Genomic DNA, 15,638 nt, shown 5'->3' on the forward strand with positions numbered 1-15,638 from the left:
TTAAAATGATCTTCATACAAGTGTTTAAATTGTTAAACTGAATTCTTGAACTGAATTTCAAACTTTGATAAAGGATTATCTCTGGCTTTTCTCTTTTCCTCAAAACTAGTTTTGTTGTAAATGCATTTTCTAACCTATAAAATTTACCTTAATTTTGAGACATTTTAAAAGCAATATTGCATGATTTTTAATTATATTTAAGTGGTGTCTTTCCTCTAAAGTTTGTATATCTGGAGAGGGAGAAGAAAGAAAGGTGATTCCTTTCCCCAGCCCCAGCCCCAGCGTCTAAAATGCGTCTTCTCTCTCTCCTCCTCCTCTTTGCCTGAGTAAATCCTCCAGGTCACAAGGAACTCAGTTTAAATGTCACATTGGTACCCTCTGCTTCCCTTCTTCTCCCCTTCTTCCCTCCAAACTAGGTTGCTGCCCACCTGGTTTACCTTTCCATGGCACCTGATATTTTTTCCCCAGTACTCATTCACTTATAAATTTTGGTCTAAGGCATATTGTCCTCACTAAATTGCAGACTCCTTGAGAACAGGGACTGTTTCAGGGTTGTTCATGTCTATCCCCAGTGCCTAGTAAGGTCTGACATATAGGAGAAGCTCAGTAGAAGACTACTGAGTTAATTCGGGAAGGAATTAATGACTGACACTGGGTACACCATCAATAAATATTTGTTAAAGGGTAAGTAAAAGAAAACTAGAATTTAGCCTAGCTCGAACAAAGAGAATTGAAGAGAGCATGACAAGGTGAGATGTATCAGGGCATTCAGACTGGAGCAGCTCAGAACCCTCTCTCAAGGAAGTTTCAAATCGACACCACTAGATGGCACATGTTTTATAACTGCTCGTAACGGTCTCTCTCTACAAGAAAATTTCCTGATTAAACCTTGGTAGTAAATAATTTAAAAATCTTTCCTTCTGAATAATCTGGTAGGATCTGAAACAATCGTGGGAATTTTGAAACAACTTCTGGGACAAAGATCCATTAGTAAGCCTTTATAATCACTTCAAACTCTTTAGAATTCCTTGTGAAAATAAATATATTGATATATAAAGAGGAGCATAGAGAAATGACTATTTTTGATATTATAGCCCTTTAACAATAATCCATATCAAAGATTTAAAAATTGACATAATATGTAAATGGAAGGTTTGTTGTTATCATAGAAAATTAGAAATTGCTTAAATATAGAAAATAGAGATTTGAAACAAAAAGTTCCATAAAAAAATTTAGAAAAGTTCTAAAATGAAACATGTATTATATACAATGACTAATTTTATGGTTAAATTTTATTAATGTTAAAATATATGACAATTTCTAAAAGCCAGTATTTAAAAAAATGTATTCCCAGGATTATGTTGCACAGCTTATTCATTAACCTGTTGGGACAAATATTTGTTGAGACCTATTCTGCTTTCATTTCACTCTTTGCAGGAATAATTTACACAAAAGTTGGATTAAACTCTTTTTTTTTTTTCTGGTGAGGAAGATTTGCCCTGAGCCAACATCCATTGCCAAATCTTCCTCTTTTTTTTGCTTGAGGAAGCTTAGCCCTGAGCTAACATCTGTGCCAGTCTTCCTCTATTGTGTGTGTGGGATGCCTCCACATCATGGCTGATGAGTGGAGTAGGTCCACACCCGGGATCCGAACCTGCGAACCCTGGGCCACTGAAGCAGATCACGTGGAAGTTTAACCACTGAGCCACGGGGCCGGCCCCTGGATTAAACTCTTAATCTTATTTTTGTGAACCTGCTTTTGACAGTCCACCTGTTACATTTTCCCTGATTTTGCCCATTTTATAGCAGAGATGGTTGATCCATCCAGTATACTGAAGTACTCTTATGGATTGTGTTTTCAACTTTTTTGAAAATTCTTAATGGTTCTAGTTGCCAGAGGTATGGAAAGCAGAAATATTAGCTAAACTTAAGTTCCTCATATGGTTCATTTAGAATTTTAAAATATTGTCTTTCCAGACTCTGAAGTGTTTGACACATTTGGACTTGCACAGTAATAAATTCACATCATTTCCCTCTTACTTGTTGAAAATGAATTGTATCGCCAACCTTGACGTCTCTCGGAATGACATTGGACCCTTGGTAGTTTTGGATCCTGCGGTGAAGTGCCCGACCTTGAAACAGTTTAACCTGTCGTATAATCAGCTGTCTTCTCTTCCTGAGAACCTCAATGATGTGGTAGAGAAATTGGAACAGCTCGTTTTAGAAGGGTAAGAAAGGCGTTCATTGAAGACAAAGGGTTGCCTTACATTAAAGTTTCATAAGGTTGACAAATATGCTGACATTACTTCTATAGTAATGAGTTTTAAGCAATAATATGATAAAAGGCTGAGGCAATTAATATTACAGCTTCTATCCAGCAAGTTAAATTTTCACAACTAATTTAAAAATGAATAAATCTGCTTTGATGCTATTCTTTGAAGGGAAATTGTTTTGATTTTTTTTTTCCCTCAAAGCTCATGAGTTTATGCAATTTAATCCTCATTGTGTCTCTTATGACTAGAAATAAAATATCAGGACTATGTTCCCCCTTGAGCCTGAAGGAACTGAAGATTTTAAACCTTAGTAAAAACCACATTTCATCCCTGTCGGAGGACTTTCTGGAGGCGTGTCCTAAAGTGGAGAGTTTCAGTGCCAGAATGAATTCTCTTGGTAAGTGTTCTGTGTGAGTCTCCTCCTTACCAATCATTTTGTGTATTAAAGGATGTCATATATGGATATTTTAGGTGGGGACTTAGAGGTGATAGTTTCAATATTACACTGGAGTTTCAACACAGCAGGTTGTTGATAAAAAGAAATGAGCTGTCAAATCATGAAGATACGGAGGAAACTTAAATGCATCTTGCTATGTGAAAGGCAAAGCCATGGGGACAGTACAACAACCAGTGGTTGCCAGGAGTTTGGAGGCAACGAGAGATGGATGAATAGGTGGAGGAGAGGGAAGATGGAAGGTGGGGAAACTATTCTGTGTGATACTGTTATGTGGATGCATATTATTATACATTTGTCGAGACCCATGGAATGCACAACACAAAGAGTGAACTCTATTATAAACTTGGACTTTAGTTAATAATAATGTATTAATATTGGTTCATCAGTTGTAACAAATATATCAAATATGCAAGTTGTTCCTAATAGGGGAAAAATGTATGTGTGAGGTAGTGGTAGTGGTGAGGGGAGGGGTGGATATATGGGAACTCTGTACTTTCTGCTCAATTTTTCTTTCTGTAAACCTAGAATGGCTCTAAAAATTAGTCTACTTTTTAAATATCAAAAAGTTTAGTATTAAAAATAATTTATCAGGTTATCATTGTCATAGGCTAAAATGACAATATCTTAGACTACAAAAGTCAGTCATTATACTTTGGTTCCTTTTAGTCTACTAGACTAACAATGCGTATGGTTGCCTGAGCTGGTTGAAGCAGGAATACTGAGGTTCCTACTGAAGTTTCTTTGGCAATTTTTTGGGATATAATTTCAATTATATTTTTTTAGAAATAAAATTAATCATCTAACAGTTTTCAAATTAGTAAGATTAATGTGTATTCATAGAGTTCTTGCTTTGTGCAAGATATTACAATAACATGTGATATGATCATTTTTATTAAAGGTCATGAAATACCCTACTTCTCTTAGCACATGAGATAACAGGGAATTATGTTCATTTGGAGCCTGTCTGAAAATTTTAATATTAAAGGGAAAAATACTTTTATGGCAATAAACAGGAACGGGTCCTCATATTTTATCTTCCTTAGTGGGGGCTGTGTGCACCTTGCCAGCTGCGTGACTATTCTATGCCTAACTCAGTAATTTCTAATACTGTTTAATAGAAGAATGTAGTTTGACTACTTATTTTAAAATATTTTATTTTGTCAGAACTTTCAGAAACTGATAATGATGAAGGCATGTTAATTTGCATAGTATTTTCCTCCTTTCTCCCTTCCTCTCACCCTCGTCTAATATGGACCACGTTCTTATTGTGAGCTTGAAACTGGGGATGGAGTGATTCACTCACTAGTGAGCAAAGCAGACCCAGTCTCTGTCCTTAAGGAACACGTAATTAAGTTCAGAAGGCAGGCCTTAAATAGTGGTGGCATAAATAAATGTAATTGTATAGAGTGCTAAATGCTGTGAGGACAAGGTTCAGGATGCTCTGAGGGTACCTCAGGGGGATCTGATCCAGACTGTGAAGGCAAGGAAGCATCTCTGTGTCTGTGACATTTAAGTTGGGTCTGGAAAGAAGAACATCCAAAGGACCCTGAGGCTTGGTTGGGATCAGTATGTCATCTCAGCTGAATCTCACAAAAATCCTGTAGGGTAGGACAGGTATGATGGCTGCTTGACTAACTGAGGAAATTGAAGCACCCAGATTTTTGTGTAATATGTTCAGGAGCCTAGAATTAATTAATTAGTTGTTGTGAAAGTTTGAATAGACCTAAGGTCAAAAATCTGTTTGCTTTGCACTACACAACTTTAATAGTTTAGAAGTGGTCTTATATTTGGGAAGATGCCCTATGGAGGTGATAGCTGAATGGGACTGTTATTAAAAATAATCCCATGTGAAATGAAGTTTCAGTTCTTTGGTTTTATGAGTCTTTTCCACACAGAATCTGAACCTCAAGACTCTTAATTCTTAAGTGTAGAATCATTTCTACTAATCTATTTTGCCATTAATACTTTTTGGAAATAGATGAGGTATAGCATGTACCTTTCTGCGTCTCAGGAAGACAGCTTTTAGCAGTGTTCAGGAACATTTTGACCCTTGAAGATTTTCTAGATAAGGCATAACCCACATTTTTAACCCTGAAGAAATAATTTCTCAATCCACTTTCATAGAACCATAGATTTTTAGTTCTCTAAGGAATCTCAGAGTTATCTGGTCTAGCTGCTCTATTTTACAGACGAGAAAATAGGCTGTATGATTTGCTCAGTTTCCAAAATTGTGTTTTACAGAATTTTATTCCTTGGAGGTACTTCATACTGTATTTCTCTTTTGGAAATTAATAAAATCTACCAGAATATTGAGAGCTCTGAGATATTTCACTTTATTTTACCTATTGTTTCCCCAATCTCTTAAGATCATATGATCAAAAGATATTTTTAAGTAACATTCATTATTATTCTATAGAGCACTCTTTATGAGATGATATTCTAAAGAATTTTTATCTTTATATTATATTGTGGATTAGTATTCAAAAGTCTTTTGTGATAGTTCCGAGTAGTTTGAGTTAATCTATAATGTATATCACATAATATCACATATAATTTGAAATGAATATTCTAATAACTTTTACTTTGTATGGATGTTGGACAGATGAATTTATATTTAGACACTTGTTTAGGTTTCAGGTTAAAAGATTCTTATAAGTATAGTATATTTTTTTAATGTTTAGTGGTAGTATTAAGGATATTACTTTATTTTAAAAGTAGATTTTTTTAATTGTCAATGTGGGAATGGAAATTAAATTAAGCAACAGGTCATCAGTAGTTGTTCTTATTGTAGAAGCTAATGGAAATCTAGTTAAAATGATTAAAATTATTCAATTATCAATTATTAGTCAATTATCTCCTTTCTATTTTCTTTTAGCTGCAATGTCTTTTTTGCCTTCTTCCATGACAAGCCTAAAATTATCTCAAAACAGATTTACATGTGTTCCAGAAGCAATTTTAAATCTTCCACAGTAAGTTTATTGTTTTAATTTTAAAACCACATGAGCTGGAGGAGAACTTTCAGAAACATGGTTTTGACTTAGGCATGCAAATGTAATTGATTTCTAAACCTTCTCAGCTTCATGTTTTTAAATCTATGAATGTTTGACTTGCACTAGACAAAAGACTCAAGTTATTACTTGGACTGTTAAACTTATCTATTAATTTACTGTGCTGTTGTGTAGAAACAATGTAAGATTATTTAGTTGTTGCATTATAGTCAAGTGAGATTGCACTGGCTATCATTTTAACTTTTAAAATTTTGGTTACTCTCAGAGCTTATGTTGCCAAGATACTATTAACTTTGAAATCGTACTTGTTATGTTTGAGTGACATGTTTAGTGAAGTTTAGGACAATTTTGTAGTTCCAGGTATTTGGGAATATTTTTGGTTAATTTCACTAAAAACGAAAGCTTCCTGTTAATCCAAATTCAGGCATTAATTAAATTTCAAATATTTTGTCATCTTAAATACTATTCTAATTGTGTTATATATTATAAACCAAATCCGTAAGTGCATATGTGCAAATATATACATACACAGGCAAATAATAGTTATAATCTTAGCCATAGAGGGTGGCAGACAGACACCTTAGGTAATAGTTCATTTAAATCTAGCTTTAGAATGTTCTGACAGTAACTGCTCAAAAGAAGATCATCCCTTTAATCTTCCTAATAATCCTATGAAATAGCTACTGTTATCATCTCTACTTTATAATGGGAACGTTAGTCCATTAGAGAGATGAAGTAACTTGCCCAAAGTCACAGTTCTCAAACACTGGTGGTTCAACTTCAGACTCTTCACCTCTCACATACAGGCATCTGTAGAATACAGGTGATCCTGTATTTTAAACATAATGTATTCCTGAAAATGAGTTTGTGTATTATATTTATAAAAGATGGTTAGGAGATACATGCCATAAAGAAGATTTTTTAGAGAACTAGAAATATTATCCAGTCTCTAATTCTTGCACCTTTAGACACCATCTGCAGGCATACCTTTCCAGCATTTTATATGTACTTCTTTAAATTTATTCTTTGATTCACAAAAGAGTAGGAAATTGGCCAGCTTAAGTCTCACCAAGGCTAAGAGGCACTGCTTTTGAACCACCTGGCGATTCTCAGCTTTGTCTCAATTGCATTGTTTGTTAGACATACATGTCTTATCTCTAATGCAGTCAAATGAATTTTCTTGTTTTCACACATTTTTTATGAGATAACTAGGGCAGAATCTAGTATCATTTAAAAATAAGAGCAAAAATGTTGTGCAGCTCTGAATCTTTGTCTAGCAGGCAGTACAGCTATTGAGCTTAGAATTAATTCATCATGCTTAAATATGCTGCCTGAAAGGGATCAGTAGATCGTTGTCAAAATCCAGTCAACCTTGTACATAGTCAAATATACCACGATCGTTGACTATCTTTATTCTTCCTACACACATACACTTTTTTGTGACCTGTTTTTCTGCTTCTTTCTGCAAACTTTGTGTATTGTGTTCCTGCATAAAAGCAATCAATTTGCATTGAGGGCCTACTGTATGCAAAGCATCATGTTCAGTGTTGTAATATTTATCACACTGAGACAAGATGGTAAGAGGGTGTGCCCACGCACAATATTAGTAAACTCCAGGACCCAACCTCTGAAGGATCCCCCCAGTTATGAGTGAAACTGAAAAGAGAAATGGGGGCTACATATTTGTAAATCTTGTATAGAAGGCAAGAACTGTAATGACCATTTTTGCCTTTGTTAATTGTGGTTTCTCAGGCACCATAAACATTTGCAAAACACTTGGTCTTTCTCTCATTCTGAGAATGACATTTTTATGTTTCTGAAGTAGGAAAGTTAGGCCTCAATTTTGTTTTTAATGGTCCTTATTCATTTAAATGTCATTGCTAGTGAGACTTGCCTTTTCTTTTCTAGCCCATATAGATCTCTGTGTACACAAAAACACACATGCATACTCATATATAAGTATGTTAATTTAAACTTGGGTCTTATCACTCTGGTGAAAATTATTTGTGATGTTATTTCATACATTTTGGAAACACTCGGTTTTTATCTTGACCTTGTATTGTATTGTTTTAGCTTGCGGTCCTTAGATATGAGCAGCAATGAAATTCAATATCTACCAAGTCCAGCACACTGGAAATCTTTGAACTTAAGGGAACTCTTGTTTAGTCATAATCAAATCAGCATCTTGGACTTGAGTGAAAAAGCATATGCGTGGTCTAGAGTAGAGAAACTACATCTTTCCCATAATAAACTGAAAGAGGTAAGAGGTCATCTTTGTTTAAAATTATTGCCAATTTGATAATATGCTTTTGTAATTTGGATAATCACAAATTTCATTTTAAAATCTATTCGATATTTTTTACTTTTTGAATAAGATCTACTCGTATCCTGAGGTAAATGGATATATTAACAGTGCTTAATTTCCTTAAAAAATCTCTTTTTGTGCTCTATTTTTGAATTATATGAATATAGATATTTAATTATAAATGTGTATAATGCTTTACGTGTGTCATTTTATCACTAAATCTCTGAACTGTTAACAGACTCTCAGATACCATACTTTTCTCTACTTGTCACCAGGCCTGTGTTTTTCAGCTGACTTTCTTTCCTACATTCTGAAATTTCTTTGTTTCTCTGCCATGCTACCCCTTACCCAAATGGGCCAGCCTCCTTTTCTTCACTCCATTGCCTCTGTCATAAATATGAAATTGATTATCTGTTCATCTCAGAAATATTTTTCTTTTGCCAAGTTCAAGCCCATTGCCTATAAAAGCCAAAAAGAATTATGTATCTGAAACTGTGAGGTTCAGAATAACTGTGAATATTTTTTGGTACCTGATTTTTTTGCCAGCAAATTAATGTTTTCTGTTATGAAAGTAATGAATATTGCTTAAAAATTTGGAACAGTAAAAGAAAAAACTCCATTAGGATGCCACCTAAAATATAAACATTTAGTCGTATTTTAAGAACATTAAGTTGTATAGAGAGTTGTGATGACTAGATCTTTATAGTTTTACTGAAGAACATACTGTGAGGGAACAAACTGAAGCCATAGGTGATTGGATTTGAATAGCTATAAAGAACTTTACTTTCAAATTGTGAAGAGATGAAATATGTTCCCAACGGGAGATGGGTTTCTAAAGATTGTAAATGTGACAGATTTTTTTGGTAAGTCCTTTATACTTATGTTTTTAAACATTTATAATGAAAACTATGACAAGCCTTTGAAAAGTTCTAGAACTCTATTGAAAGGTTGTGCAAGTTGCTGATGGGATCTCTGAGGCTTTCTTGTTTCCCCTCAGTTTTGTTTCTTGGCAGCACACATTTCTTCCTTCCCACCAACAGGATTTGCTCTTTTTTATTTCATTAAGATTCCTCCTGAGATTGGCTGTCTCGAAAATCTGACATCTCTTGATGTTAGTTACAACTTGGAACTGACGTCCTTTCCCAATGAAATGGGGAAATTAAGCAAAATATGGGATCTTCCTTTGGATGAATTGCGTCTTAATTTTGATTTTAAACATATAGGATGTAAAGCCAAAGACATCATAAGGTCAGATAATTTTGTTTCCATTTATTTTTATAAGTTTGTTTCAGATTTCCTTTGTCTGTGACTTAGATGGATATATAATTACAATTTATGAAAAAAATGTATAGTACTGTTTAACGTTAATATACTATGTGTCATTTGCCTTTTGTTTAATGAGTGGGTTTATATGGTGCCACGGCAAAGGTTTTCGCTTTCTCCTGGCCAAGCTGATGTTGAAGGAATGGCTTCTCCTTCTTACTGTGTTTTTCAATAGAAATAGACTCTAAAGGAGTAATACTACTATTTGGTCTCTCATTACCAATTATACAATCTAAAGAAATAAAGCAGAGTATAGTAACTTCTCAAGGTACATTTCATGTAGCAAGTAGTTATCATATATCTATTGCATCTTAAAGCATTATAGTTACTTAAGTAATACAAAATTACTAACTTTGGTTTTGCTTATAAGAGTGAGTAACCTCACCCTGATCTTTTTTGAAACCACCAAACTTCCCAGCTATCACTGTTCCTGGTCTTTGCACTTTACAGATTTCGCATATCTTTGATAATGAACTTTATCCCACTCTTTGTTACCTTTTGAGCGTGGTCTTATGTTTTCTGCTCATAAAATCATTTATTCCCATTTTTACCAAATTACATATCTATATTTATCTTGCAGGTTTCAGCTCAATTATCACCTGTCAATGTATCCTTGACTTGACTGTAATATCCAACAAGGCAGGGACCGTGGCTGTGTTCTCTCACTGTTCAATTCTTGGCACCTAAAACAGAGCCTGGCGTACAATTAATAATTGTTACCAATGAACTACATTTACCTAATTCTCTTCCACTTAAATTTTCTTAAATTTACATTTAACTTTTTGTCTTTTTTTATGAGGAAAGATTTGGTTTTCTGTCCTGAGGTTGATTTAACTTGAAAGGAATGAGTTTGTCACCAGCTATGCTAAATATAACCTCTCATCCTACATAATTATTTCCCATGATTTTGCCTCTTGAAACAGGAAAAGATGTTCATATGATAATTGATTCAATTCTTACAAAACATTTAGTAGAACTAGCTTTTAATGTATTATGCTATATTATCAAGCTACTATGGAACTAATTTTTTTTTTTGATGAGGAAGATTGGCCCTGAGCGAGCATCTGTTGCCAATCTTCCTCTTTTTGCTTGAGGAAGATTGTTGCTGAGCTAACATCTGTGCCAGTCTTCCTCTATTTTGTATGTGGGATGTCTCCACAGCATGGCTTGATGATCGATGTGTAGGTTGGCACCTGGGATCCGAGCCTGCAAACCCCAGACCTCCTGAAGTGGAGTGTGTGAACTCAACCACTATGCCACTGGGCCAGCCCCTGGAACTAAATATTTTTAAATGTTTTTAACATTTTTAGAAAAGACAGAGACTTGGAGTAATTTAGCAATTGTAGGAATCATTTTCCTTTTTTAAAGAATGCCTTTTTTCAGAGAGTGGTGAATTCTTTTTTTTTTTTTTTAAAGATTTTTAAAAATTTTTTCCTTTTTCTCCCCAAAGCCCCCAGGTACATAGTTGTATATTCTTTGTTGTGGGTCCTTTTAGTTGTGGCATGTGGAATGCTGCCTCAGTGTGGTTTGATGAGCAGTGCCATGTCCGCCCCCAGGATTCGAACCAAGGAAACACTGGGCCCCCTGCAGCAGAGTGTGCAAACTTAACCACTCGGCCACGGGGCCAGCCCCAAGAGTGGTGAATTCTTAATAGACATTTGGACTATTGATTTTCTTGTTTATTGGCAATGAAAGCAAAGCTTAAGTTGTATGTAGGAAAATGACTGATTTCAATAATAGCAGGCACAAGATCTGACCTGTCAGATCTTCTTTTCCTTTTTCTTATTTATTTATTTATTTATTTTTTTGAAGATTAGCCTTGAGCTAACCTCTGCTGCCAATCCTCCTCTTTTTGCTGAGGAAGACTGGCCCTAAGCTCACATCCATGCCCATCTTCCTCTACTTTATATGTAGGATACCTACCACAGCATGGCTTGACAAGCGGTGCCATGTCCGCACCCGGGATCCAAACCGGTGAACCCCAGGCCACCGAAGTGGAACATGTGCACTTAACCACTGCGCCACTGGGCCGGCCCCTGTCAGATTTTATTTTCTAAAGCGTAAAAGAAACCAAGAAAATTAATAAGGGCTTTTGTTCAGATCATCAGGAATGTTGGTCAGAGTCCTATTAGTTTTGAGAATGGATCAGTCAATATTCCCTAAAATTTGCTTATGATTTAGTTTGCTTCTCTAATTTTAAACTGTGGCAACATTTTAACAGAGTTAAAATATATCTTTCTATATCCATTATATTTTTCAGAACGTTTAAAATCTACTATTAATTTAAAGGTGCTTCTTTTGGCCACCTACAGCACTTCTGATTAGTTTCAATTATTTTTACATTAAGATTATTAGGAATATCAACATATCTTCTGATAGGATAATACTTTATAAGTATTAATTTGTAATGCAACCAATATGACATTCCTGTTCATATACATTGCATATGCGAATATGATATATATGAATATATACATTATACATCCCACACATGAATATATATGTACATATGCACATATATAATGTACCCAGTATGACCACATTATCAAAGTTTAGTATAACAGTATGCATGTATATACTACCTTAGTTCTCTGTTATATGGGCTTTGTAAAACTTTATTATTTTTAGTGTTCTATTTGTGTTATTTAAAGAAATACGTGTGTGTGTGTATAATTCTAATTAGTATTGCAAGCATATTTTGATGTTTTGATTATTTCCGGTGATAGTGTAACATGTCATTATATTTGATAATGCTACCAGTCATTATCAACTACACCAACATCACTAACAAAATATGTGCATTAACGGTGCATTGAAAGCCATGTACATTATTAGTTATATAAGCTATGCACTCTTTTGCATATTGTATTTTAGAGCAGTCTAATATTTCAAAATATTCAGTGCATAAGAATTCACCTATATCTTAAGTACACTAAGTAGTTTATTACTTTATTTTTGTCTTTCAAATACCAGGTTTCTTCAGCAGCGGTTAAAAAAGGCCGTGCCCTATAACCGAATGAAACTTATGATTGTGGGGAATACTGGGAGTGGTAAAACCACCTTATTGCAGCAGTTAATGAAAACCAAGAAATCAGATCTTGGGATGCAGAGCGCCACAGTTGGCATAGATGTGAAAGACTGGCCTATCCAAATAAGAGGCAAACGCAAGAAAGACCTCATTCTAAATGTGTGGGATTTTGCAGGTATTTCTTTTTTCCAGAATTTTTGGTTCACATTTATCTTTTTAGAACGGGGATTTAGAAACTGAGTTTTCTGTTCCAATACTGCAAAGAGACCTGGTGGATCCTATGGAATTATTCCAAAGCTACTTATGTCTCCTAATTTTCTCGTTGCCACCAGAATGGAGAAGTCCATGGAAGGAAGTGTTAGGAACCACTAGGTGCCAGCTGAAGCTAATTGTGTGGTTAGTAGCTGACACATATGCTAAAAGTTGTCAATCCCTAGTAAAAACCCAGTATTGGTCTTATAAACATTGTTGATTTTCTCTTTTTTGTATGCTAAGTAATAGATAGTATCACCTAAAATTTTTTTTGAAAGAAGGATTCTTGCCTGTTGTCTGGAAGGCTAAAAAAAGTCTCTAATCTTTATTCAGGTCGTGAGGAATTCTACAGCACTCATCCCCACTTTATGACCCAGCGAGCACTGTACCTTGCTGTCTATGACCTCAGCAAAGGGCAAGCTGAAGTCGATGCCATGAAACCGTGGCTCTTCAATATAAAGGTTGTCTGTTCTAATAATTCGAAAATAGAAAATAATTCTTGTTTTTGTGTGTGTAAAGTAATTTGTTTAGGGCTGTCTCTTTAGATAGTTTTTAAAAGAAATTTTGAGTTGGGAAATTTTCAGAGTTACTAAGTTGTGACACAAAAATAGCGTGTTCTATATTGGTGAATGTTATAGATACTTGAAACCCTTTTAAGCTATAAAAATTGAAGATATGTATGGTAAACTATTTTTGGTCGTATTATTTCTTAAATGGAGTGTGAACTTCCCTAATTTAAAATAAGCTATACAGAAGAGAAGCAACCTGTACGTCACTAGCGATGTCCTCAGTAGCAATTTGGTATGAAGTCCTTCAGATCTTACACTTTTGAATGGTACCGGATTAATATGCTGTTATATTTGGAGTCTCTTTTTGTAGTTTTTCCACTTTGTCCCTTGCTGCCATGCTGTCAGCTATTTCTTCATATAATAAACTTCTTAGAACTTAGACTAAAGTAAGAGTGACGCTCTTTGAATGACGCTCCAGTGGGCTCTTCTGTGAGTCAAGTCCTTAAAAAGGTTTGTGTCAGGATATTTTGGCTGCATATAGGCTTGTTTTGTAAATTAAAAAAAAAAAAATTTTTTTTGAGGAAGATTAGCCCTGAGCTAACATCTGCTGCCAATCCTCCTTTGTTTGCTGAGGAAGACTGGCCCTGAGCTAACATCCATGACCATCTTCCTCTACTTTATATGTGGGATGCCTGCCACAGCATGGCTTGCCAAGCAGTGCCATGTCCACATCCAGGATCTGAACCTGCGAACCCAGGGCTGCTGAAGCGGAACGTGGGAACTTAACCGCTGCACCTCCAGGCCAGCCCCATAAATTTGTTTTGTGGTGAGGAAGATTCACCCTGAGCTAACATCCATTGCCAGTCTTCCTCTACTTTGTATGTGGGACGCTGCCACAGCATGGCTGTTGAGTCGAGCAGATCCGTACCTGAGATCTGAACCTGTGAACCAGGGCTGCGAAAGTGGAGCATGTGGAACTTTAACTACCCAGCCATGGGGCCGGCCTCTGTTTTGTAATTTTCTTAACTTTTTTTTTTTTACTTTATTACAGTTAGCCAACATGAGCAAATGTTATGGTGGCAGTAATACTTGCTTACTGGCTTTTTTTTCATCGCAGATTCCAAATGGAATGACTTTAAAATGAATTCAGAAGATTGAATTTGCAGATAAAGAAGAGAAAATATAAATCATATTATGTCACTTTGATATAATTTGGGGGCTTATTAAATGCTTATTTTATTTAGCAGTCTACAGCACACTTAGAGAATAACCCATTTTAAGGCATGAAAAAAAGAAAAGGAAAAGGAAAGAAAAATATAGTACTACTCTTGTATAGGCCACCTGAAAAGTGGTAATAATTGGATTAAAAAGGGGATAAAAATGTCTTAAGGTTACATTTTTTTCTTAGGTTTAAGAATAGAAAGTCAATTGTTATTTTCTTCTTTTTAAAGTCTTTTAATTTCTCATTTCCACTCAAGTCAATTTCATAGAAAGCAAATATCAATGGAAACATAAGCAGTCTTGATTTTGCAGTGAACTCGAATATTTCACGTCTCTCCCTGTAGGCTCGTGCTTCCTCTTCCCCCGTGATTCTCGTTGGCACACATTTGGATGTTTCTGACGAGAAGCAGCGCAAAGCCTGCATCAGTAAAATCACCAAGGAGCTCTTGAACAAGCGAGGGTTTCCTGCAATACGGGATTACCACTTTGTGAATGCCACTGAGGAATCCGATGCTTTGGCAAAACTTCGGAAAACCATCATAAATGAGAGCCTTAATTTCAAGGTAACGTGGTTTATACTTGCTGTGAGTTGGTAGATAAATATAATTAATTTATTCTCACATTATGCAACTGCTTAGAAACAAAAGTCTTGAGAAGAGCATAACTATCTTAAAATTGTGGGCTTTTTTCCCATAGCTGTTAGCATTAATAAAGTACTTTTGATTTTAGAATTACTTATTTATGGGGATGGCCTGATGGCATAGTGGTTAAGTTCATGTGCTCTGCTTTGGCAACCTGGAGTTCGCAGGTTCGGATCCTGGGTGCAGACCTACATGCTGATCATCAAGCCATGCTGTAGCGGTGTCCTACATACAAAAAATAAAGGAAGATGGGCACAGATGTTAGCTCAGGGACAATCTTCCTCAAGCAAAAAGAGGAAGCATGGCAATGGATGTTAGCTCAGGACCAATCTTCCTCACCAAAAAAAATAAAAAAATAAATAAAATAAGAGTTGTTTACTTAAAAAAAATTACTTATTTGTGCCATACTTCAGTTCAAATTCATAGATATGAGAATAAAAATAATTAGAGGATGCTGAGAGAAATGAAGAGAATGCCTGAGAGACTGAGAGAATGTTTCTGAGAAATTCTGAGAAAATGTTTCTAATGCCCTTTCTCTTCCAGCTGCCTAGAGTGATGATTTGATCAACAGGATAAAGAGAACATTTGGGTCTTGGATCATCTTTCCTCTGTTATTCTTTG

At 35.2% G+C, this 15,638-nt stretch overlaps 1 protein-coding gene across 3 annotated transcripts in view; it reads left to right on the top strand.

Annotated features, from left to right (window-relative positions):
- The window catches only part of LRRK2 (leucine rich repeat kinase 2), a 134,361-nt gene that overhangs the window by 62,856 nt on the left and 55,867 nt on the right, over positions 1-15,638 (top strand). For all 3 annotated transcript variants that reach the window (XR_011540042.1, XM_070619407.1, XM_070619406.1), the window contains exons 24-31: positions 1,978-2,228; positions 2,522-2,670; positions 5,606-5,699; positions 7,812-7,998; positions 9,110-9,291; positions 12,340-12,569; positions 12,980-13,107; positions 14,721-14,939. Coding sequence is in view for 2 of the 3 variants with exons in the window: in XM_070619407.1 (XP_070475508.1) it covers positions 1,978-2,228; positions 2,522-2,670; positions 5,606-5,699; positions 7,812-7,998; positions 9,110-9,291; positions 12,340-12,569; positions 12,980-13,107; positions 14,721-14,939 (1,440 nt within the window). In the remaining variant the exon portion in view is untranslated. The remainder of the gene's footprint in view (positions 1-1,977; positions 2,229-2,521; positions 2,671-5,605; positions 5,700-7,811; positions 7,999-9,109; positions 9,292-12,339; positions 12,570-12,979; positions 13,108-14,720; positions 14,940-15,638) is intronic.

This window comes from Equus przewalskii, chromosome 5 (assembly GCF_037783145.1).
Source record: "Equus przewalskii isolate Varuska chromosome 5, EquPr2, whole genome shotgun sequence".
Lineage (NCBI taxonomy): Eukaryota > Metazoa > Chordata > Mammalia > Perissodactyla > Equidae > Equus > Equus przewalskii.